Source organism: Pelobates fuscus, chromosome 8 (genome assembly GCF_036172605.1).
Source record: "Pelobates fuscus isolate aPelFus1 chromosome 8, aPelFus1.pri, whole genome shotgun sequence".
Taxonomy (NCBI): Eukaryota; Metazoa; Chordata; class Amphibia; order Anura; family Pelobatidae; genus Pelobates; species Pelobates fuscus.
Window position 1 is genome coordinate 91,492,917 of NC_086324.1, and position 26,885 is coordinate 91,519,801.

Genomic DNA, 26,885 nt, shown 5'->3' on the forward strand with positions numbered 1-26,885 from the left:
CCAAAAATAAAGAATTATATATATAAAAAAAAAAAAAAAAAAAAAAAAGAATTCACCATGGAATTGCTCATTGTTAGTTAAAATAGAAAAAGAAAAACAAGTAAATCTCACAGATGCTAATTTAAATGTCAAGATAAAAAATGTAGAACTCCCTGGTTAGCTTCCTGATAATTTACAGTTGATAAATAACTGTTACTGTATCTAAAACCGAAAAAAAAAAATCTTCTGGTCCTAGTGGATCTTAGTGGACGATTCCCCAAATCTGATGCAAATGTAGCATCTGCTTTGAAAACACTGCAGGCTGGATAAAATTACAGAAGCTCCGCAATGGTGTCGTGTAGTTGAGTGTGATTTGCTTGATCATCACCGTGATCATCATCAACATAGATAGCATCTTCTTGCATTATGTCAACTTGTTGGTTGCGTCCAGGTTCATGCTCTTGGACAAAAAGTTGCTCTTCCAGGAAGAAGCTTCCAAAACCATACTGTGCTTCATGGATGCTGGCCTCCTCTGCAGTAACATGGTTAGATCCCAAAATAAAGTCTGCAAACCTGCCAAGACAAAAATAAAAGCACAGGTTTGGCCTGGTCAAAAGCTGCAAGAAACCTAAATATCTTGTTAGTGCAGGAATGAAACCGTTCCTCCCTCCCCCCCATCCTTTTCGCTATTCAGTCTGGTCAATTTATTCATTAAAACACAATCTTGTAGACATTATCAAAGTGCAGCTTTTGCTGCATAATAAAGTGAAACTAAATAGAGTTGTACCTCGATAAGCTGCAGAGATTGCAAATGCAAACTGTAGCACACGGACAACTTTATTCCAACATCAATGATACTGCTCATCCCCTCCCTTTCATTTCTATATATATACACAATCGGATTCTTCTTTTTAAATACTCCTGGAAACCACAACATACTTAATGACACATTTTTGTCATTTTTTTTTAACTGAATCCCCATGCACCATTTGTAAAATGTTAGATTTACAAATAAACAACAGAAGCAACAAATAAGGAAGTGGGCAGGCACATCCTGGGTCTATTTTTTCTAAGAAGACGGGTAAACTACATGGAGTCTTTAAAATTCTAGACTCTTTAAAAACTAATACAATCCATAGAGGATGGTTGTCTCTCTTTATTTTAAAAAGGAACAATCCAAAGTTAAAACAGACATAATGAGGTTGTCTGTATGAGTTTGAGTGTAGTGTTTGTGTGTGAGCTTGCTTGTGTATGTGCCAGTGAGATTGCAGTGCCCCTATTTCGAGAGAGAGAGAAAAACTGCCTGCATGTGGCTGTATTTGACAGTATATGTATATCACTGTGTGCATCCAATGGTGATTTTAGCAAAAATACACATCTGCATTCACACATGGGGCTTCATGCATTTACATTTTTTTTATCGGAATTAAATAACCATCACAAATATCACACACAGTCAAAACCGTGAGTAGCTCAATGTGAGCATAATCCTTTGCATATTACTTGTATTAATATTATTTTGTTATTCTGATTTATGTATGTGTCCATATCTCTTATAAGGTGATAGTGGTAGTTTAACCTCCAATTTGCTAGTAAACCTGATATCCCGTATCGTGAAATGATGCATGTCTAAAAAGTGCATCACTAACATGGAAAGTTTGGAAAGCATTGCTTTAACACATCTGTTTTGCTGTTGAAAAGAAAGAAACCCCCTCTCCCCCCACAAAAAAAAAAAACCCAGTTTGAAGAGCTTTCCAATTTAGCAAATAACTAGGAAAAACATTCCTTCTTGGCCCCTAGAATGGCAGTCAGATCACTCATTGTATCAAGAAGGCAAAGCAGCAACTGTTAATCCTCAAATAGAAAAAAAAAGAGGAGACCCTTGAAAAAAGGGGATCCCAGTTGTAGCTCAAGAAAACCCTCACAGATATACCTTAATTCTAGTATAAAACCAGAAAGGGTAGAATGCTGTAAATAGGTATAAGGGGAAAGGAAGGGAGGATCGATGAGGATCTCTCATTAGTAGAGGGGGAGTATAGACCGATAACTAGTAGGGATAACTTTCCCAATAAAGACTGTCAGTCAACCCCACCCTCTAGAAGACTCAAGGGAGTATAAAGCATAAAACTCCTTCCCACAAAGATGAACCCCCCTTCACACACAAACAGAATGCCTAGTGTAGGATTGAGGTGGATCCAGATGGTAGCAGCTACACCTCAGAGAAAAGGGAAAATAAGCCCCAATAGTACTGGAGCACCCAGGAAAGCGGTACTAAACTTGTCCTCAAAAACAAGAAAAAATAAAAAAATAAACCAAGTATTCCTGGAGCACCTAGGAGGGCTGTACTAACCCCACAAATACCCCCTATACCTGCATAGAGTAGTAAAAAATAAAAGTAATAACTTAAATCAACCTAAATTAAGTATAAACACCCTGGTGTCAATCAAGTGCTACCAAATGCAAATAAAAAAAGCCTAATCACTCGACGCGCGTTTCAGCGTATCTACACGCTGTCGTCAGGAGCGCCTTGCCCCGCCCTGCAATTAGGCTCAGAATACTCTGGTTGACTTGGAATTCAACTAGAGTGCTAGTCATTTAACACAGCGTGGGAAAGTTCTTTGGAATTTTCCCACGCTGTGTAAAATGACACAGAGCACTCTGATTGTTGAATTTCAAGCCAACCAATCAGAGTGCTGTGAGAGGTAAATGTACAGACTTACCTGTCAGTCTCTTCATTTACCTGTCAGAGCACTCTGATTGGATGGCTTAAACCAACCCGAGTGCTCTGAGCCTAATTGCAGGGCGGGGCAAGGCTTTATAAGCCTTTCCCTGCCTTGCGGAGCTCAGTCTGCGCCGTGCGAAGATGGATTTATTTTTTAGTTCAACGGGTATGATGAGTTTTTATTTGGCCTTTTTTAGGGCTGAAAAATGAAGATTTTAGAAAAAAGACGACATCAAATGGTAAGTTTTTTTGTTTTTGTTTTTACAGGTAGTTAGTTCTTTTATTCCCCCCTCATTATTTTTAGGGTGAGGGGGGTAGGTAGAGGATTCTTTTTTATTTGGTTGGGGGGGGTGACTAGGGTCTTGGGGACCCCTAGTCACCTTGGAAGGGGGCATTTTCATTTAGGGCCCCCACCCGCCGCTCAGGGGTGGGGGGGGGTCGGACAATAGGTCCCCCCCCCCCCTAATTGATATTTAGGGCCCCCACCCACCGCTCAGTGGTGGGGGCTGCAGTGGGGAGGACAATAGGTCGCTCCCCCTCCCCTAATTATCCTTTATGGCTCCCACCCACCGCTCAGGGGTGGTGGCGGGGGGGGGGAAGGACAATAGCGCCCCCCCCCCCCTTATTGTTATTTATGGCCCCCATCCACCACTCAGGGGTGGGGGGCGGGGGGGGAGGACAATAGGTCCCTCCCCCCTCATCCTTTAGGGCTGACCCCCACCGCTCAGGGGGTGGGGGTACTAGTTTTTTATTTATTTTTTTAAAGTAAGCAGCCACAGGCTGCTCACTGTTTAATAGACATGCCCCTACTCACGGTATAGCAAGAAGGGGCGGAATTTACTAATACCAAGTAATCTTTACTTAGTATTAGTAAATGTGGCTGAAAGACCAATTTAGGTCTTTCAGCCTTTTGGTAGATAGCTCCCTGATACCGTTGGGATTAGGGAGCCATCTACTAAGCACGAATCAGATCGGAGTTTCATTCATTAGAATGAAATTCCAATACGAACAAAGTCCCGAATTGCATCCTAACACGAATAAACAAACTGTTCTCATTCTATTAGGTCGCAATTCGGCAGTTTCGTCGGCGTTCTGTCTAAGTGACAGGACGTTCAGGAATACTGACAGGAAGCATCGTGGGAACAGGGAGGAAAGCTTAGAATTGTGGGAAAATGTCTCTGACCACCGGAAATGAAGCACACTTTGCTCCTCCGCTGGTCAGAGACGGTCAGGCGTAGGAAACCTCCATAAGACAAATAGTCCCTACTTTGTTTTAAGTTTTAAAGAAAACTAGGGCAGATAGGAAGAAATGAAGAACAGATCCTGACAGAGTGATAGAAAAGGAATCGATTAAAGAAAGGTAAGTTCGGCATGACAGTGCTGCTTTAACTGTGTAACACCATGTGTATCCCAATAAACCACGCACACTTTAAAATTCATATAGCACGAGTAATGGATTCCAAGTCCTCCAGTAAGCTGTAGATGCATTGAGTTGGATCAGTGGACCAGTTAAATACACTGGAGCACCACTCAACAGGACAGCAAACCAGTGGTGGATATGCATCAAAAAGAGACACTGGCAGATGGTAAAGAAGCATATTAGGCTTTACTTGTGTGGATAAACAGCAAACATTTAGAACATAGTAGTTACTTAAAACAGCAGTCAGTAGGGTGAAAGGTAAAAGGAAGAGAGACAAAGAGCAAGTAAAAAAAACCAAAGAACTTCCTTCTAATCATATACAAGAAGTACTCCGAACTCTGAATGTTGAAGGAAAAACAGCAATATATAAAATGCAGCTAGGAATATTCCCATACCCATTGCTGCTCAAGCTAATGCTTCCTCACTAGTGAATTCAATACAAGTGCTCTAAGAATGTTAAAGTGTGAGTGGCCCATTGGGATACACATAACCATGGTGTTGCACCGTTAAACAAATTACGACCAGGACCATTTGATTATTTACATTTATTTGTTCAGCATTTTCTTACCTGAATAGATGTAACAAATCATGAAATACATTACTATACAAATAGTTAGATTCTTTTTTTAAATCTAAATAAAAATCAATGCACAGGAATATCACATGTGTAGATGACATGGACAATCTTTTTTGGGGAGCTGCCCAGTGGCTTTGATATACATAGGTGACGTCCCTGCATATAAACTTTTATTTAGATTTAAATCTGATCTAAGTATTAATTTTTGTATTTGTTTTATTTTTTTACAATGGTCTGTTGGCCACTATAAAGAAACACTTAAAAGGAGGGGCACCACTGCTAAATAGAAATAAATACAAACCAGTGGTTTCAAATTTAAAAAAGAAATGTAAAGAATACTCCCGAAAGAAAGATTACATTGCAAACAACAAGATAGCGCTCTGTAAAATTTACATTATTTGCTATCTGCTAATATTGGGTAGCCTTAACCCCCATAGTAGGTGATTACCCAATCTCACATGAATGTGAACTGTTGCCATGGGTAGTATTGTAATTGGATGTGTGAAGAGGTTAATTATAATTGCAAAGGATCTCAAGCAAGGTGAATCAGGCAGTGTTGTCCACTAAACATGAATCGTTGAAAATTTACCAAGTTAGCAATGTTTTCAGGTGAACTATTTTGACGTAAAATATTAAGTGCGAAGTTTTGTGAATAATCCAGTAGCTGATACTAGTGAATTTGTGCTCAATTGAAGAGGTACACTGTACAGCAAACCCCTTTCCTATTCTTACACTGCCTTTTAGGCGACCAATATGATTTAGTACGAATGGCTCAATACTCTTGCCTTTTAGGAGATGAGAGGCGGGACACTGTGAGCCATGAATTGACTTCTGGGCTACTGCAGAAAGCACGTAGTTGCTCCAAAGCCAGTGAAGTCTCTACATCGGTCTGCTCCCGATATTCCTCTTCAGTCAGGAATTTGACAACCGGTTTCTTACGTTTCATTAGTCTACAAAACAAATCTATTTAAATTAAGGGAACACACAAGTTTAATCACGATATATATTTTAGAAAGTGGATTTTCTCCTATCATATTCTGTTTGATATGCACATCTTCAGACATGTAGCAATAAAAACCAACCAATACAAAACTCACAAGGCCACCATCTTGTTTTTCTAGCATGCAATAATAATAACAACAACAACAACAATGTATTTAACCAGGAAAGGTACATTCAGATTACTCTGGTTTTCAAGTATGTCCTGGGTAGATTACGCTAAAGTAGATTATGTTGCAGTACTTCTGAAATCTATATTCAGGAAATTAGAATTGTAAAAATTAATACATTTTAAAAGCTTTCAATGCCAATATGCCATTTGGGTGAAATGCTAAATAAACTTGGTTTGAACAGTTTAAAAAAAAAAAAAAAATGTAAACATGTATATGTAACCAATATATGGAAGTATGCTCGCAACTAAAGTATCCTGTTTTACACAGGGCATCTAAAAGAAGTTTTGATCATTTGGAACTCCGTGCTTTTCCAGTTTGTCCAGAGCCAACCAAACTAATACTAACCTGAAGATATAACACAGTGCTTTAAAGGGATAGCACATGAAAAAAGATGAAAAAAGAACAGCAATGACAGCATTAGCAACATCAGGGAGAGTAAGGCCATAATAAACGAAGAAGCAGGCTGTTAGCCTCAGTGTCCATGCAAAGAGGCAGATGCTGCGTTGATTTGTCAAAGAACCATGTTTGTAACAAGCGGCAGCACTGAACAATGCTGCTGCTGCAAAGTAACCTGCAAAGAAAAACAAACAAACATGTAATTTACGTAATTCGAATATCTGATTTAGAGGCATGTTTCTTTAAAGTAAAAAAACAAATAAAAAACAGCATGCTGTACAGCAAGAATTTACATGCCTGTTTCTTTAATTAAGATATTTTTAGAGAAACTTGGCGTTATTTGCTAAAGTGAGATTATGTAGGGAATTTAAAATGAATTTCAAATTTGAGGCCAAAATAGCTCATTTGAAAACAAATCCTCCAAGTCAGCTATGCTTTCAGTTTGGCTACATTGGCCTTAAATTTTACTTTGAATTCCCAACAATTCTCACTTCCGTGAATAACCCTGACTGTGTGTGGTTATGGTTCTCATAACATTTCGTGTAAATGCTCCCAAGCTGTAAAGAGGTCATGGTCACTGACATGAAAAGGCTCATTCAAACAGTGAACAGTAAAATGTGTATCAAATGAGATCACATGGAAAAATTCTGCATTATTGATGTGTTTCCCTGAATGTTGCTATCTGAGATAAGAATTAATGCTAGTAGCGTGACATTTTTGGTGCTGAGACTTAAAATTACATAGTTGTATATAAATGAAGCTCCCACAGCTCTAAGCAGTAGGATATGTAAGGCCAGTCCACTGCAATAAAAAGGAACGGTTTGAAAGTACATGTTAGTAAACCTATCCTTCTTGGACCACATAGTGCCACAACTAATAAAATCCTGAACAAATAACTTATTTTGTAACTTTCATAAAGTTAGCCAAGTCGACCACAGAGAGTATAGTCTGCATCACAAACGGACACCGTTCGCTTCATTCATAAAAACCATGGATGACACTATGTGTGTCTGGCTTCTATTACCTTGTGAAGGTAGCATGCTCTCATCCTATTATAGAAAGTGATAATATAGTCTCTTTTTGAATAGCATGTCCATTCCATTGCTTGGAAAGAAGGATTAGGAAGTGGACCTGTGTTGCTGGGTGCTTTGCAGCCCCTGCATTCAGACTTGAAGAGGTTTGCTGACTAAGTGATAAATCATCCAATAAGAACTCCTGCATTTAGCCATCATAAAAGGAAGAACAAGACTATTCTGTCTGGCTGTGTCTTGTTGTAAAAACAGTTTTTTTGCAGAAATGGGACAGGCAACATTATTATTCAAAATGAACATCAAACATTTTTTTTATATATCACTAATTGAAGCTAATTTATTTTTAACAACCCCAGGGAGAAGAATGGATTAGATCTATGTGCTTTTTCAAGCAGTTTTAATTACGTTCTGCAAAACATGATTGCCCTTATTCAACATTTACATCTGGTTTCTCTCTCTGAGCTCCTTGAGCACATAATTGCATGTCCTGTTGTGTGCAGCTCTTACATCCTGGGTGGATGAAGCCCCATGCAATTCAAACGCAGCATCCTGTGCTGCCACGTCCCACTGTAAAATAGCTGGTGTAGTGTTAGAATGAGTACAGTGGATGGATTCCTAATTAGCTTTATGATGAATTCAGTGACATCAACCACATACAAATACTTACTCAGGATAAAATGCTTCTGTTCAGCCCATAGCCATGCAATGTTTTCCATAAAAAACTGGACAGAGTAGATTGTCAAAAAGCAACTCACGCTCATTAACAGCCAAAAGGTGCTGTGCTAGAAGAATAAGAAGAGATGATGGACATCTTATTAATTTTCCGATTTTTTTTAACATTCTTTATTTTCAGTTAGTTTTCAACATTGTTACAGACATGGATCGCATAACATGTTTTACTTCAGTTTATAACCATTCATTTTGCGCAACTGGTTTCAGTCTGTATTTTTGCATTGGCAACATGTTGGTAGGTTACAGGATAGTAAAACCATTTAAAATTGTAACTTAAATATAAACATAAAACATACATACAAGTATGAACAAATTCAACCGTTGCTCTCGGGGGTTGAGTGTTGTGTTCACGGGGATCTTTGGGGGTTCTATGCTGGAATTTTGGGTGTCAGTTAGGGTCTGTTGTGGGATTGCCCTGTTGGGTTACGGGTGCGTGCCTGTGTGGGGTCTTCCTTGTGTGATTTATTATTTCCTTATTTTTAACCTCTTAGGAAGCAATAACAATAAATAATATTCATTATTAAAACTAATTGCAGTGGTTATGGTGCCAAGAGGCTGACTGTCATAACGCCTGGAACTGGTTTGCCAAAATATTAAAAGGCCCACTTTCAATTAACAATGAGAATGTGGAATGTATACTGTTCTGCATTAACACTATTAATTCCATCTAACCTGGGGAAAGGGCCATGGGGTTTGGGAAACTCCAGTTTTATTTCAAACTGCTTTCACATCTATAGTGGTTATGGTGCTTAGAATGACCTTTTAACCCCTTAAGGACACATGACATGTGTGACATGTCATGATTCCCTTTTATTCCAGAAGTTTGGTCCTTAAGGAGTTAAAGGTTGTGGATGGTAATGAAATGTTCTCCCTCATTTAACAGTGGCATGTTGTCTTTAAAGAAGACTGTATACAATAAAATGGTCCCTTAAGGATTTAAACAGTAGTGCTGCCTGCAACAAAAAGAGTCAAGGTCATTATTATAAAATACATATGGTGTTTGGGCACACACTGAACCGCAGACTTTGAGATAACTTATGCTTAAATAAAAGGTCTAAGCACCAACAACACTACCGTTTAATGAAGTGGTATTAGTGCCTATATACCGTCCCTGGAGCTTGGTAGTGGTAAGCACTGCAACTCCCAGTGGCTCAGTCAGTTCTGCAAGGTGCACACACATGACATCACCGTGCAGAGCTGGCTGAGCTGCTGTGAGTATAGCATTCTAGAATATAAATTTACAAAGAAAAGTCCTGCACTAACTCCCACTAATCCTGGGCGGCAGCAAGGACCATAGTATACATCAGCCCCAATACATACATTGCGCACTATCCCAAATTCCTATGTATATTTAAATAAATGAAGATTTTTAGTATCACCCCAATGGCCACACTAACAAATCACCTGGCTTCTTTCAGCTTCAGGCAAAAAGAAAAATCTCTATCAAGACACAGAGGGGTAATTTTCCCTTAATAGGGAACACATGAGGTGGATGGCAGCATTGTAACATGGCTGTGTTATCAGAATCAGCAAACATCCCTCAATATCAGGCTTAAAACATTTTTAATAAAAAATGTAAAAACCTTAAACAATCTCACCTTCCTTTATTGGAGGAGGAAACAAATAGTGAATGCATGGAGGAAGTGATGGAGAGGGAGGCATTTGTGAATTCTAGATGTTCCTGCCTCCTTTGGATGGGAAGGTGCTACCCCATGAGCTCTCACCACCCAAGGAAGGAAATCTGCATTTTTGGACTAAAGGGATATTTAACAAAAACAAAAAAAACAAAAAACCCACAAAAAACAATATATATATATATATATATATATATATATATATATATATATATATAAAAAAATTCCTCAATCAATGAACATACCGTTGAAATAAACCTCTTAAATAACAGTAAGAGAAAGACCAGCGAAGCTCCCATGCCAAGTGCTATCCCTGCAGAATAAAAGATCACTGCATTCCTGGAAAAAGGAGAATATGATATTATAAATCAACACGATGATGTTTAATATACCGGTGGTGACTATGCATTCACACAATGGGCTTTGTCTTCTACTTACTCATTATTTCCACCTTATCCTTTGTGAGCATCAGTGATTATATCAAAGTTTTTTTTTCACTCTTTAAAATAACAAGCCAAATGTATTCAGTGCACATCAGATAGAAATTGTTTTCCGAGCTCATTAAAAAAAAATCACAGAACCCACTGGAATGGGTACAATGCGGTGTTGTGATTCATTGCTGGGTCATGAAAGCCCATAAACCACGTAGGAAAATAATCTTACATACTGTGTGCAGCCATTCACTGTGAAATTCTATGTATAAATAAGGGACATATCATACCTAGATAAGAATGTCAAGGTCTTCTCTGTGTGTATTAAATGAGCATACATTGTGTTTGTGCTTTTCTCTCTATGAATTGCGCATATGCATACATAGTTTGGTGTGAACAACATTTGTCCTTAAAGGCACACTATAAGCACCCAGACTACTTCATCTCAATGAATGCCACATCACCATTTTAACCCTGCAGCTGAAAATATTGCCGTTCTGCAGAATAGCAATGCTTTCATTGCAGGGTTTAAGTGCCTCTAGTGGCTGTAAGAAGCTTTTTACTTTATTTCTGTAAAAGCTCCTATAATGGCTGTCTATTTCCATTAGATGGCCTCAGAGAGACCATCTGAATGGCCCAGCATGATGCTTTGCTGCACATGCACACTAGCCTGCCAATGCTTTCCTACGGTAAAGAATTAGATTGGCTGAGATCATCGATTTTGATGATCTCATCCAAAGGTATGAGGCCAACCATGGAGACGAGTACTGCAAGTGAAAAACGGCAAGTAAAACAACCTTGGTCTCCCCGTAGGTGGGGGTTAGTCACCTAAACAGCCACCAGGAAACTATAGCATTTTATTCCTAATGCTATAGTGTTCATTGAAAGGAATCAGAGCTCATGTTTTATTAAACTGCCAACAGTGACCTCCCCAGCACTCCTGTCTTAGTATCAGTTATCCTCTATTGGCTGCTCTTCTCCAGCATATTATGTTTAAGGGTGACTGGCAATCATCGTCAGTTCACTAGCAGACTCTTACAGATCTGTAATTAGTGCAGCAAATTATATTCTTCCTGCTGTTAAGTGTCTGGCTGAGCTTAGCTGAAAGGTTACACAGCTCAATCTGTGCTAGTCTAAGCTCACGAGGCACCGCTCCATATGGATGTGCTACTTACTGCAGCCACTTGCTCCAGTCTGAGACCAAAGAAAGAAAAGGAAAGCCGCCAGTTTCCCTCACTCCTGGCACATGTATTAAGCAGACACGATACATTAGGGAAGAAATCACAGAGACAAACAGTTATAATATTCAGTGATAATCCACTAAGCTAGATATACCAACACAGTGGTTCTTAAATCGTAATCAGAACCCAAAATTGCATCCCTATGCTATTAACAGGTTCCAAAAGGTTGAAACAGGCACGTCATATGAACTAAATTCCATTGAGAATCTATTGTGGCATCACTGCTTTCCCCAGATTTTGATCACCATGTACATAATTTAGACCTTTAAAATGAAATACAAAATTAAGGACCAGTGTGCTAATATCTATATATGTTTTACATTGCACACATACAGGCATAGGTTGTTTTAACTACACAGTACGTATTGTTTTAACTACACAGTATTTTCTGGTAATCAGAAAATATACGTCCAAATAAATGACATACCGACTCAGGTTATTGGCAAAGAAGAACAGGAAAATCCCTCCAAAGAAGAGCAGGAAGAGATGTGTACTAAATTCTGTTGAAAAAAATAAAAATAAAAACACAGATATGTACGACTAAAATTTACTAAAAATCCTCATACACAACAAATTGCATAATATTTGTCAAGTACAGTAAGTATAAAATACCAGGCTTCTATCCTTATCAGCATGCCATACTCTTAAGAGGGAGGCTACTGTTCATAATGATTCATAGCCAATAATGTGGGTGTGAGCAGCAGGCAGACAAGTAGGTGAGTGGTACAAGTAAATGTAAACATTCCACTAAGAAAAAAAGAAGAGCAGCCAGAGAGGAAATAATGGGAAAGGGATTCAAGAGAAGAAGAAAAGAAGTAGCAGTGGACTAAATTTATAAAAGAATCTAACTATAAAAAAATAAGTAATTTATGCCATGGGACATCTTCTCTCAGTCATTACTGGTAATACAGATAACACAGGTAGAATGGACTGAGAATTGTACGAATGATGCTGATGCTGACTAAATGCTAGTATTATGAGCCAAAATTGTTTCTGTGGTACAATGGATGACCTCTAGAATGATTTGTAAAAGGGCTGCCGAAGTTTGAGGGGAGAGTAGTTGATGAAGTAACAAGTTTAGTGAATTTGAAAGAGTCATATCCTTGAGTTGGTATCGATATACAGTTACACCACCATTGATCAGATTTTAAAAGACAAATGTGTGCTAAAGCGGTGGGGCCAAGTACCAACCCTAGATTATTTTCTGTTTCATCTTAATATGGTTAGTGCAATGGGTCAAACTTGTAAATTATCAAATTGTCACTTAGGGCCCCCACCCACTGCTCATGGGTGGGGACCGGGGGAGTGGGAGACAGTAGGTCCTCCTCCCACTGCTAATGGGATCAGGAGGGGGACCATAGGTCCCCTGTTTAGTTTAAAAACCAGAGTTGTTTTAAAATATATGTCATTTTACACAGATTGTCTGCTCTATAAAATGTTAGATTTACAAACATATATAACAGGACAATAATGAAGAATCCTATGTTAAGTAGCATCACGTTTATTGGAGAGATGTCCAAGAAGTAAAAGGAAAATAACTACAAAGAACATGGCACGGTCTTCTGCAGAATCGACTAGTCATGCAGAACTCAAGGAATAATGTAACAAATCTTTAAGTGAATCACATGTAGGGTTGCAAGCCTTTTTTTGCATGGGATAGAGAGGTGCTATTTTGCACCACAGTCCACTATGGCGATAATGGAGGTAGAAGGGATTTCTTTTGGTCAGTGGGATGGTGTTCTTTAACTTGAATGCTCATTGTTTGAGAAGGCGGGCAGCTTCACATGGAAAAGAAACTACTAGTTGGACCTTTCTTGAAACCCTGTGGGTTTCAAGGGAGCAACCAAGCCCCCTAGTTACTACAACCTACTCCATAGCATGTTATAGTACTTTTAGTCAAATTGCCAGGTCATCTGTATTTTTGTCAAAAACACCATATTGGAGTGGTTTGACAACAAACAGGTTTCTCCCTGGTACCCATTGAAAACCTCAAGTTCAGCTGAAATTATGCTTGGGCATTCTCAAAATGTGATCCCTTCAAACCTTAGCATTGAAAGACGGAGAGCATTGGGAGTGTTAGCCCAGAACCCTTAGTTTATCAACCTGACCTAATTAGTGCCCCTTTAATCTAGAAACATCACCCTATACATTGACACAATAAAGAACAAAACTATAAACCTTACCTTTCTTTCTCTCACTGGAAAGAGGAAAGGGGGTTAATTGAAAATAAATTAAACATTTTTTTTTTTTAATCTCAACATTAGAATATTTTGCAAAAAGTCAAGTCACAGCTTTTTTTCCCCCCATGATCGCGTTCTTACCTGACCTTAATATTTTTATGATGTAAACAACTGGTTTATTATTGATGTTCACATCAAAGCACACAGTCTGAGCAAACCGGTTCACATTAATGTAAATCACTTTGGAGTATGTTGGTTTCCAGAGAGTTTGGAGTAAACATGCAGAGAAAAACAGGACGTTTTCAGGATTCTTGCAATTCATGATGTTATTTCGCTGGAGAACTGTAAGTGCCTCTGTGCTGTTTATCTGAAGCTGTAATGTAAGGGATACAATTTATATATGTGTATATGGATATAAATCAAAATGTTTTAATGTATTTTCCACTTCATTCAAATATGATTTTGACTGATCGATGCAAAGCAGCATTAAAGTGACTTTTTCATAAAAATCTTTAGTAAATTTTACTGAAATTCCTATACAGTATGAAATACTTTCTTATGTATATTCCCTACGCCTGACAAAACTTAACATAAAGGACAAACTACCGATGTCAAGTTTTGGCATTTCCCATCACTATTGATGGGAATCCTCCATAGATCTCACTGTCGTACTCTTGCGCAAGTTCCAGCAGGAGGGAGCCAAGCACACTGGATAACAAGTAAATCACAAGAGCAGACAATAAATATATAGTGTCCCTTTATGTGAATAACTCTGCTAGTGAGCCATTCCTAATCCAGTATCTATGAAAGAGAACAGACCAGAAATCACTGTCCAATACTTTTCTTGGCAACCTACTGGTGTTCTAGTCTACATTTTGCCTTTTGTGGTTAAGAAAAAAGTAAATTAAAAAACAAAAACAACATTTTTTGCCAAGCCACTTGCACAATTAAGGTTAAGCAATACATTGATTTATCTTTGATAGGTCCTTTGGCCCTTTATGACAGGTCAATTAACATAGTGAACTATTTAATCACACTATGGCAAAATGTACACTAGATAAAAAAATAAAATAAAAAAAAATTAGAAGACCTTATGCTTACCTGGACAACTGCCCATAGCTGATACCATGTTAGATTTCTTTCCAGAAAATAACAGAGACAATGATCCTGTATTTCATTTACTTCAAGGTTTTGGTGCACAGATATACATTGCGTATCTAGAAATGAACAGGTCAAAATCAGTGGTTAACATGTAATATGGACTATGAAAACTAGAGGGCCATTTGGAAGAAAATGTGTTTATGAAGAGCGTTAAATGATTATGAAAGTCACCCAGAATTTTGAGTAATATCTTTTTATAAATAAATTAAACGTGGAGAAAAACTATTCGGCCCAACCAAATGGCAAGAAAACTGGCAAATCAATGTACTGAAAAAGTGAGAAGTGACCAATTAAAAAAAAAAAAAAAAAAGTGCAATAAATTAGATATACATTTCAAAAATACATAAACATATTTTTTTTATTGCTGTGCCTTTCTTCCCTCATTGGTCACTTGATCTGTTAATAATTTGTCTTTTCCCAATTGTACAGCGCTGCAGAATTTGTTGGCGCTTTTTAAATGTCCCCTAATCAATCGTCATTTTTTTTTTTTCCTTCCATCAACTTTTTTTTTTTGGTCGAACCAACAACTCCAAATCAAAAAACAAACAAAACAGTTCATCCGTTGTCATTTTGTCATGTGATTCGCCATTTTGTCATGTGATTCGATGATCACCCCAAATTCAGGCAAATCTCAATTCTTTGAATACATGAATAATTTAGATTAAGTTTTACTATTAATACGGACAATTAATAAATAGCTAATAGTAAAACAGAAAATCCAAGAGCCACATTTAAAGGGAACCAATAGTCCCGAAAAGAAAAAGTAAAATAAAACCAGATGTCTTCTGCCATCTCGTCCAATCCTTCTCACAGAGAAGCATGGGTTTGCATTTGCGCATGCACAGCCAAACGTAGTTCATGTTGCTGATGCCCTGTGGTTTTTCAATTTCCTGACCTGCCTCTTTTTTGATTGATTTTCTGATTCCTAACCATGCTTTTTCACTGCCGACCCTGACCTTTGGCCCGCCTGACTTCACCTTTTGTCTCCTCCCTCTTGGATTCCCCTGCTTGGTACTCTTTTTTATAATAAAGGCCCCCGAGCCACCATTGACCTATCAGGGTTGTGTTCTCACCTCCAGGTGCCCCTGAGGTAAGTGATTGTAAGGGTAATGCAGTTCCACTGAACTGAGTTACTTATTTATTATAATCAACAACCATACCTCAGCAGGTTGTCACAATGATTAAAGGGATGACACACTCAAACTATGAATAATGTCTAAAGTTGGTATACTAACGCAGAAACTGCATTAATCTGCTTCAACATCCTGTGCAGACAGGAAAGACCACGGGTGCCGAACACAGACAAGCAAGGTAAACTAACTGCCTGCTGAACTTGGGATGGTACCAGGAGATAGTGCCTTCAGTGGTTCACACAACAAAATATTCCTACAGAAATATGTTGTGAGGATCATAATAATTCCTCCATTCAGTACAGTTCTCTTGATCATGACAGATTAGTCCCTAATACAATACAACCTAGAGTTGATTATGACACACCTAATATTTTTCTACTATTTAGTGGTTTGACAAAAAAAAAAAAAAAAAAAATAGGCCATGCTAAATCCTAAAGCATATAACTGAGTGGTAGTGGTTATGGTGACAAAGGGAAACTTTAGACACCAAGACTATTTCATCTCATTGAAGTGGTCTGGGAGCAGTGTCCCTGTACCCTTAGCCCTGCAATGTTTACAGTGCAGGGTTAAGACTGCCTATAATGGCCGACTAGCAGACAGCCACTAGAAGAGTCTTCGGCATTTACACATAGTTTAACTCTGTGAAACAACACTAGACATCCTCACTTGCTGTGCATTAGCTTCTCCGCAATGCCAACGTCAGAGGAAGCAAAAAGAAAGCCAGCATTAAAGGCACCTTGGCGCTGGAAAGAGGTTAAAGGGAGACTATAGTCACCTGAACAACTTTAGCTTAATGAAGTTTTGGTGTATAGAACATGCCCCTGCAGCCTCACTGCTCAATCCTCTGCCATTTAGGTGTTAAATCATTTTGTTTATGAACCCTAGTCACACCTCCCTGCATGTGACTTGCACAGCCTTCCATAAACACTTCCTGTAAAGAGAGCCCTATTTAGGCTTTCGTTATTGCAAGTTCTGTTTAATTAAGATTTTCTTATCCCCTGCTATGTTAATAGCTTGCTAGACCCTGCAAGAGCCTCCTGTATGTGATTAAAGTTCAAATTAGACATTGAGATGTAATTTACCTTAAATAATTGTATCTGTTTGAAAGTGAAACCAGTTTTTTTTTTCATGCAGGCTCGGTCAATCATAGGCAGGGGAGGTGTGGCTAGGGCTGCATAAACAGAAACAAAGTGATTTAACTCCTAAATGGCAGTGAATTGAGCAGTGAAATTGCAGGGGAATGATCTATACACTAAAACTGCTTTATTTAGCTAAAGTAATATAGGTGAGGGAGAGGTCAGCCACACAATAGGTTTATGGCTGAAGGACACAATACACTTTTGTATTTCTAACGCTATAGTGTCCCTTTTAAAACACACATCTGTACAGGATCACATAAAAAGATCCACAGTAAAATGTTAATTTTCATTAAATTAAATACTGCAACATTGCCTTTACATAGGATGTACTGGTGATATCCAACTACATAAAGTTGTCTCTACAGTAAACTCATTTGATAATTGAGGTGTAGTAAACAGAGGTGCTTTATGTGTTTGGAGTCAGTCATTTTTGTGACAGGTTATAAAAGTGCCGATGTTATTAGGCATTTTTATATTTGGGGCGTTCACAGCCAAGGAGTTATTTTTCTGTTTTTATCAACTTCACATCCCTGTATTACAGCTCTTTGAGAAGCATAGGAATGCTGCATGCATGCAGCTTCAGCGCATAGGATTGTAAATGAATGGCCTCTAATGAATGGACATATTCCCTGGCACAGACTGGCAGGGCTTGAAAAGGCTGCAGACACCAGATCTGCATATTTTGCAAGCTGTATTTTTTTTATTGGGGGTGGAGTATATCTACTAAATTGCTTTAAAAAAATAATCAGTAGTTTCCCTTTATCTGGAATAAAATTAAATGATGCAATGCACTGGGCTGTATTTAGCATTATTTTGTTATCAAGTGCCACATACCTTGTCTCCTTTCCAATCATTTTTATAAGCTGGTTGATTTTCTATAAAACCAGACTTTGCCTCTGTCAGTGAGCACAGAGAAACAATATAATGACTGGCTCCCTGTCTGTGCTTGTAGGCTATAGGTGGGTTTAATGTTTCATCATGTCCTCCCAGTATATGCATTTTCAGCTAAAGCTTACCTTTCAGCTCCTGCCCATTTCCAAGCAGTGAGCCCAACCAGAGCAGTGCCAGGCTCTTTAACCATGTGGCTGGAGCACAGTCAGCTCCCTCTGCTCTCATCTTGTTTCCCCTGTTTGAATCCAGCGCCTTGCTGGACTGAGCAGACCCTCTCAGCCGATCACCGATACATGGATGTGGCCAGGGTTTTGGCCGTCCGCCTTCTCTGCTTAGAAAACATCAGTTTGTATTTTATACAAACCCGTAAGGTAAACCTGGCGCTATAATGTATGCTGGGCCTCGAATGCTTTCAGTAGTCACGCTGTTACCGTTAAAGCCCGTGTCTGGCTTGTCACACGGAAACGCTCGAAAAATGCATTCGACCATTGATTGTTTTTCCTGCCAGGGGGCTGATGCGGAAGTGTTTGATCGTCCGCAGTGTGGAGGTCATGTGACTGTAACATGTGAGAGCTACTGGAGAGGGGCTGCTGTTATAGTGACATTTTCTAGATTTTAAAATAAATATGTGCTTTTTAGTTTATATATATATATATACACACACAATTTTCTTCTTCATCTGTTAACGTGTCTGGTTGCCAGTCATCATTTTCAGTAAATGACCCAATATTAAGGTGCTAAATTAATAAATATCAATGATAATTCTATTTGATCCTCCGCCAATATGTCATTATAAACTTTATTCTATCAGAGCATAAAGAAATGTATTTAGAAAACGAAGAAAGGAAATCAAGGACTCCAATATGCCACCACATAATACCAGCACATCATAGATGTAACGCCACCTACTTAATCGGCACAATGTATAAAATCTTATATTTTGTAATGTGGAGCTCTGTGTTTTTATTATCGCCTGTAGTGGATCACTTGTTAAGGCACCTGAGTATCATAGCCAAGGCTCTCCTTTCCTGTAGAATATAGCAGTTGTATAGCCTTTCCTCCCCATATATTAGTCGAGACTTAATGCTGGGAGAAGATCTGATTTTATTGTCACCAACACGGTCATTTTTAACCCCTTAAGGACACATGACATGTGTGACATGTCATGATTCCCTTTTATTCCAGAAGTTTGGTCCTTAAGGGGTTAAACAGACCCCCAGCATGGAGTCCCTATTCAACAGTACAGTGATCCTGCCCTGGTGCATCTGTGTCTGGGAGATAATTGTGTGATCTCTCACTAAACTAATTATCTCCTGGACACAGAGGTTAAAGCACAAAATATCCCCCAAAACATAAGAGAAACCCGCAGGAACCCCACATATTATACATCCTCGGATAGCTCTGATCCGAGTGCCCAAGCTGGCAAAATAGTGCTAGGATCCGTGCAGAATTTGGGAATCTCCACTGGGGTAAAGATTTGACTGTCCGATAGCAATGACTCCGCCCAAAACAGTTCCAAGGTGAATGGGACTTTGGCCGGTCAAATATCGGGAGCTCCTGTGGACTGAAAAAGGGACGCTCCCCCTGCATCTCCGGGAGTGATTGTTCACGAGAGTACATAGTCTATTCCATCCAGCTCCTGGCTGGTCGAGAAGTAGAGGAAAACAGGCAGAAGTTGTCTGGGAGATAGGGTTAGCCGCAGCCGGGTCGGAGTTCCAGAGAAATTGTAGGCAGTTCCCGCTACAGTCCTCGCGGCTCTCTGGACAGCCCTGACGGCCAAGGGGAAGGAGTGCTCCTGGTCAATGGGTTTGGAGAGGTGGTGATTAGTGCCAGTAGTCTGGGATAAAGTCTCTGGAAGTCTCTGGAAGGGGGAGGGAGGTATATAGGTGACAGTGATTATGCCCCTATTTGGAGTGAGGTTCGGGGCTGTTCCTTGTATTGGCACAAGTGACTGGGTGTTCCGTCACATATCAAAATACATTCCTCTCCTCCTATAACACCTACCTGGCCACTAATCCGTCTGTTCTCTTCTTCCCCTATTACTCCCACTCTCACCCATCTCCCCTCTTTCTGCATATGACTCCCACCCATTCCTCACCCCATCCACCTATCACTCCCACCCATCCCCCTTCTCTCTATCCATCCATCCTCCTATTACTCCCACCATCCCTCCCTCTCTACCCCTCTCCTCCTGTCATTGCCCCATCCCTCCCTCTTAACTACATCTTAATCTCACTCCTACCCATCATTTAAGCAGCAAGGCCATCCTGTTATTTTAGTGGAGATCACTGTACATTACTGAAACCTAGTAAAGTCTAGTCTGAATAAAATTTGTTCCCAAATATAACACATGGTGGGGGGCGAAGCCTGACAGCCGCACGGAGAGGTCGCACTCACTGAGAGCTCCGCACAATACGGCTTCTAAATAAGCGACAAAGGCAACCCAAAGACCCGACACTTACAGCCCTCGACACCGCAATAGCGGGAGATACCCCTAGATCCTATGCCAGTGGGGCTTCCAACCGTGATCGGTGTTCAAACCCGGACGGCGGCCTGCGGCCTACAAGAGGCCTAGTTGCAGTGCACAAGAGGGAGGCGGCCGATCCCTTAGCCTGCTACCGAGCACTTACCCGGGAGGATCAATCGGCAACCTCTCCTCTCCCCCAGCCGGTGGGGGTTATCCCGGCAACTTTCAACAGTAGCCAACTTGTGAAATCCCTGCCACGAGACACCAAGATGGCGGACACCTTGTGCAGCTCACTGCCTCAACCCAAACGACTGACTCTGCAGGAGAGGATAGATGCCCTATTTGCAAGATTCTGGGCCACATTAGCCGCACGCCGGCACAAGCCAGCTGGAGCCCAGCAAGGATCAACCTTGCCGCTCACGAAAGGGCGGCCTGCGACCCTGGAGAGAAGCTGTGGTGCAGCACTGCCACTAAGGAAGAAACGGGGGCCGATTCAACAAACATGGCGCCGAAGCAACCGCCCTAAAGCACCATCCCGACCGGGAAAATCACGCAACCTGCTGGCAGATAAGCACTACCGCAAGTGTTCCTCAAACCCACTTCAACCCAGCCAACATCAACAGAGACCCACAGCCTACCTTGCTCTGAGCAACATGGCACCTCCATACCCGGCAAGCCCAAAGAGCCTGCCTCGTGACTCACCGCTGAGGTCGGGGGCACCAGGACTGACACTGCAAGCCGCAACATGTACGCCCAACACCCACAACAGACCAGCAGATCGGGGGCGTCTGAGCCTGGCAATGGGACTCTCGCCCAGCTGCAGCTGCAATACGACTGATCCAAGCGGGACATTAACTTCCAACATGACTCTGGTAGCTACCACGGGCATTGGGTGAATGGCATCCAGGTCGGGGGTGGGGGTTATGCAGAGGCTCTAGCTGCCTTGTACCGAATATATGCCGGTGAGCGAGACTAATCTCGCTCACCGGCCGAGGAGACCTAATGCGCATGCGCGGAAATTCCGCGCATGCGCATTACGTCTCCCCATAGGAAAGCATTGAAAAATCATTTCAATGCTTTCCTATGGGGTTTTGAGCGACGCTGGAGGTCCTCACACAGCGTGAGGACGTCCAGCGACGCTCTAGCACAGGAAACCTGTGCTAGAACCCAGGAAGTGACCTCTAGTGGCTGTCTAATAGACAGCCACTAGAGGTGGAGTTAACCCTGCAATGTAAATATTGCAGTTTATGAAAAACTGCAATAATTACACTTGCAGGGTTAAGGGTAGTGGGAGTTGGCACCCAGACCACTCCAATGAGCAGAAGTGGTCTGGGTGCCTACAGTGTCCCTTTAAGCATGTTTCCTTATACAACTGGTTAATTTATTTTACTTGTTAGGGTGCCCTACAATCTGTCGGCCTCGACCGACAACATAATCACCCAGCACAGCGGTGCTATGTAACTGCCCATTGGGGGAAGCCTGGACCATAATTACTCACTAAGCAGGTCTGTATACGGCCTCACTATCTTATTACCCATATAGATGACACTAACTTAGCACTGTTAAACGATGTCTAGCTTACTTTACTCTAGAATTCTCACTATTTAGCCACGCTTGTTACAATCATATCTCATTACTGTGGTCTAAAGTTCCCTCGACCTAGCATGTATATGCTCAGCAAGTAACGTCATGATTGTCGACCTTTGTAGCGTGTACCTTGACCTGCCACTTAGGGACCTCACCTAAAAATGTTAGTTAAATGTTCAGTCTAACCCATACTGCCTTTATGTTTATATGCTATGTTTATATGCCTGTACTCTTCATACAAAAAATGTGCTCTCTACACTGTAAAATTATATAAAGAGTGTGCAGAAGCTGTCGTGGCTCTGCATGCCGGATGTAAACCTGTGCACATACAAAAATAAAGAATTAAAAAAAATATATATATAACACATGGTCTCCTATTAATTAAAAAGTGCCATCCCCAAATAGCTGAAATTGCGTTATTTTTAACAAAAGCAACAAACAACAACAAAAAAAGCCCTTCCATTCTAGATAAATTGATAAAAAAAAAAACTATAACACAGAAAACTCCTTTCTTCACATTCTTGGACAAGTTAAAAGTTGAAACCATCCGTGTTTTAATTCTTTAGTCTGTAATTCCATGATATATAGGGGTACCTTTATCATATGTGTAATGGTAAGACATTTAAAATTAAAGATTTTGTGACTTGTAACAATACTTTTGTAGTACACATTTTGTAGTGCCCATGTGGCCTTGTGTAAGTGGGAAATGACCCCCCCCCCCCCCAAAAAAAAAAAAAAAAAGTGGTTTACCAAACATGATTCCACAATTCAAACACATTTATTTGCCCATTTCAGCTCAATATTAAGAACAAAAACATTTCCCTTTATGGTCTTTTAGATCAGAGGACTGGATTTATGAGTCCAAACAGTATCAATTGGGAATATGATGTGTCATCATTTATTTAAAGAAGTGCAGCATTTTAACTATATTTATTTTTATGATTTTTTTAGGTCCTGATCATGTTCTTCATGTTCACGTCTCTGTCCCAGCATATTTGTGCCATCTCTCTGTCCCCAGCAACTTGCTCAGGTACCTTGAATGCATCCCCAGCAACTTGCTCAGGCACCCTGAATGCATCGCCAGCACTTGCTCTGTGCCCAGATGATTGGCATCACCTGCTCTTACCCCAGGTCCCAGATAGGATCCTCAGGACCTCCCAGGTGCCTAGTGGGAGAAAGCAGTGTGCCTGTGCACTGTGTCTGTCTGTCTCTAGCGATCTCCGCACGTTTGATGCCAGAGGTCACTGGTCACATGACTCACAACTTCTGACTTCCCGAGACACATGGGGAACACGAAAGACAGGCAAGATGTAAACTGTGCACATACACAGTGCACAGGCACCGTGCTGTGTAATGTTTTCTTTATTTTATTTTGATTTATGTATTTTGTTATTTGTGTTGTTGGTGACCAAGGCAACACGGGCTTGTGGGCCATGTCACTTAGAAAGTATTATGAATTCTTTGCTATAAATATCCTTAAATTAACTGTGTTATTAGGCCTGAAAAAGGCTAAATTGTTGAGTTGAAACATTGCGTACTCTGAGCTTTAATAAAGACTGCTAAGAACGAAACTTTTTATGCCCAGACTTTTCTACACATAATTGGCGATTCATACTTTCAGATCCCAGCTCAGTTTTGACAAACCTTCTTGAGTGTGTGTGCCCAGCCTGCAATACCAACTTATTTTTTTTATCTCAAAGTTCCAACATTAAACACAAAAAGACGTCAGTCTGGGGAGGCGAGACTGGCCAGATGCCATTTCTGGCTGCTCCAGAGTAACCAGTACAATCTGCTGCTAAATCAGCATTTACTGACACCATCCAGCCTTTACAAGCGCTGCACCCAATTTGGGATACCCTTGCTGCATCCTGGATGCCTTTTGTGTATGCTTGTGTATAACACGAGGTGGGTAGCAACAAAGCAGACCGCGGGGCCTATCACACACTGGTGTTCCCGGTCTCAAAGTGCTCCTCCACCGGCCCTGCCTGGATGATGCCTCCAACGCCTTGGACTGTCATTCCACAACCTCATCTCACCATACACTCAATATAGGACACCATTCTCAGAAACCACAGCCTTGAACTGCGGCCGACCAGAGAGAAATAAGGGGCATTGTTTCAGCGACAAATTCCAACTAACCTGGCTGCCTCGGAAGGCCAAGCCATTTCAGCACCTCCTCACTCACCTGCTCCAACTTCGACAGAGCAGGTCGTATGTCCTGTCCTCCAAGTCTCAACCATGGACACTTTAGGGGCATCTGCCCCTGCAACTAAGTAGATCTTGCAAAATCTATTACATGACATCTGGCAGCTGACTTAGTAAAGACGGATATGCAATATGTCACAGACAGGGTGCGGGAATAAGAGGAGGATATTCTGGAAATCCAGAGCATCATGTCTACCATGAAAGAAACCATGCTCCTGTTACAAACCACTCAGCAAGCATTTGCACTGCAGTTGACCATATTAAAATACGGGGCATATCCCCAACTATAATTATGGAAGAGTTACCACATTAGATGGGGCGGCTCCTGGCTTCTATACTACCCCCCGACTGTAGCCAAGAAGTAATTGCAACAGGTGGAATTTATCGCCACTCTCCAATTGCGTAAGTCCCTAAACTTACTAAGGAGCCAACTTCGCTTGCCAGGGGTGACTTATAGATGGGGGACGCCAAGATCTTGATGCCAATTATTATGCACAATGGAACAATACATAGAATCACTTCAGGAGCTGATGCACCTGCACTTCTCACAGCCATGGGCCTCCCGGATCTGCACCCTACCACATCGGCACAATCCTGACATGGGATCCAGCAACCATGGTGTTGTTTGTGCCAAGAGTCAGATCGGAGAATAACTCGGTCACTTGACTGAGACCAGTAAAGACACTGCCCTTGGCACTAGGCTGGGCATCATAGAGAGCCTTACTATTAAAGTTTGTGGTTACCGGTATTTTTGTTTTTTCACATGCATCTGCCTTATGTTGTGTTCAGTGTTTTGCAGAATACCAAGCCATAAGTGTTCATCTGTAGAGTCATTCCTATTGCTGTCGTTGGGGCCTCCTTTGAGATCTGTGATAGACAGCATTGGTTCTGTCTCGCTGACTCACAAGTTATAAGTCTAAATGATATGCAGCAGTGAGACTGCAAGGTCATGATCTATACACAAAAACTACATAATTAAGCTAAAGTTGTTTTGGTGACTTTAGTGTTCCTTTTAATAAAAATTGCTCTTTTGGTGCATAAGGATACTGCCGCCTCCCTCTTCTCATGAGTCCTGAGCAGACATCCCAACATGCAAAAGTTCATTTCAGGGAGGTGGCTTCAACCCCCCACACGTGCATACCCACACATGCATGCGTGTCACAAAATGCACACATACACACAGCCACCAAACATGTATGAACAAGGACATATTTTACTATGACAGAACAGAACTATTTACATATTAGAGTGATGGCGAACCTATGGCACGCGTGGCACAGGTGGCCCGCCGTGCCCTCTCTGTGGGCACTCGGCCGTAGGTTCGGCATCACTGCAGAGTAGGCACCTGCCTGTCCGAAACAGCAGGCGCCTACTCTGCTTCCTTGTCGGCAGGACCGGAAGCAGGGGGGAGGCATCTAGGAAACAGCTCTCCAGTCCTCCCGCGAGCTGTGTGGAGCGTTGCCGTGCGTTACCATGGCAATGCTCCACACAGCATCACGCGGGAGGACAGGAGAGCTGCAGGCTCCTGTCCTACATACTTACCACCACCGGACCACCAGGGATGGCTGTGTTCCCCTCCTCCCCTTCACCAAAGGTAAGATGAAGGGGGGGAGGAAATACTGATTCAGTATGTTTTTTTTTTGTAAGTTTTTAATGTATCTTAAACCCCCCCCAACAGAGCACCCTAACCCCCCAACAGAACACCCCTACCCCCCAACAAAGCACCCGTACCCCCCCCAACAGAACACCCCTACCCCCCCAACAGAGCACCTCTACCCCCCAACAAAGCACCCCTACCGCCCAACAAAGCACCCCTACCCCACCAACAGAACACCCCTATCCCCCAACAGAGCACCCCTACCCCCCCAACAGAGCACCCCTACCCCCCAACAGAGCATCCCTACCCCACCAACAGAACAACCCTACCCCCCAACAAAGCACCCCTACCCCCCAACAGAGCACCCCTACCCCCCCAACAGAACACCACTACCCCCCAACAGAGCACCCCTACCTCCCAACAGAAAACCCCTACCCCCCCACAGAGCACCCCTACCCCCCCACAGAGCACTCCTACCCCCCAACAGAACACCCCTGCCCCCCCAACAGAACACCTCTACCCCAACAGAACACCCCTACCCCCCACACACAGCACCCCTACCCCCACACCCCGCACCCCTACCCCACACACACCGCACTCCTACCCCCCCACACAGCACCCCTACCCCCCCCACCCCACACAGCACCGCTACCCCCTCTAACACACAGCACCCCTCACACACAAACACATACACTGCACCCCTCAATGCAGTATATGTGTGTGTATTCAGCAGTGTGTATGTGTGTGTATTCAGCTGACTGCGTGTGTATTCAGCTGACTGCGTGTGTATTCAGCTGACTGCGTGTGTATTCAGCTGACTGTGTGTATGTATTCAGCAGTGTGTGTATATTCAGCAGACTGTGTGTATGTTTGTGTGTGTGTTTGTATTTAACGGACTGTGTGTGTATTTAGCAGTCTGTGTATATGTATTAAGCAGTCGGTGTGTGAATGTGTTCAGCTGTGTGTATGCATTGCATTTGTTGGAGATACTGATAAATATATGCTTAATTTTATCTATTAATATCATTATTTAAAATTTGTATAATTGAACTCTCTGTTGTGTCTTTTAAAACAAAAGATGTTAACTAGTTCGGACAACTGTACGAGTTGTTTTTTCTGAACTTAAATCTCAGTATTCAGGTTTAATTGCTGTGTTGGCACTTTGAGGAAAAAAAAGTTGACATGTATTG

The 26,885-nt window shown here is 41.3% G+C and overlaps 1 protein-coding gene across 1 annotated transcript; it reads right to left on the reverse strand.

The window, feature by feature from the left end:
- Nucleotides 1-112: 112 nt before the first annotated feature.
- NEMP2 (nuclear envelope integral membrane protein 2) lies at nucleotides 113-18,282 on the reverse strand. The gene is made up of 9 exons (XM_063428815.1): nucleotides 17,965-18,282; nucleotides 14,617-14,732; nucleotides 13,657-13,888; nucleotides 11,763-11,835; nucleotides 9,909-10,002; nucleotides 7,965-8,079; nucleotides 6,216-6,441; nucleotides 5,484-5,648; nucleotides 113-552 (listed from the first exon to the last, which is right to left on the reverse strand). The coding sequence occupies exons 1-9, from the start codon at nucleotides 18,062-18,064 to the stop codon at nucleotides 312-314; spliced, it is 1,362 nt and encodes a 453-aa protein (XP_063284885.1). The 5' UTR covers nucleotides 18,065-18,282; the 3' UTR covers nucleotides 113-311.
- Nucleotides 18,283-26,885: the final 8,603 nt, after the last annotated feature.

Bases quoted from the DNA above. Each gene is read 5' to 3' on its own strand.
- NEMP2 (XM_063428815.1), bottom strand. From the start codon at position 18,064: ATGAGAGCAGAGGGAGCTGACTGTGCTCCAGCCACATGGTTAAAGAGC. The intron at 10,003-11,762 runs GTATGTCATTTA...TCCTTTTTCCAG, and splicing joins TTTGCCAATAACCTGAGTCG to GAATGCAGTGATCTTTTATT. The intron at 553-5,483 runs GCAAGAGTATTG...TTGTCTTGGCAG, and splicing joins CGCCTCTCATCTCCTAAAAG to GTTTGCAGACTTTATTTTGG.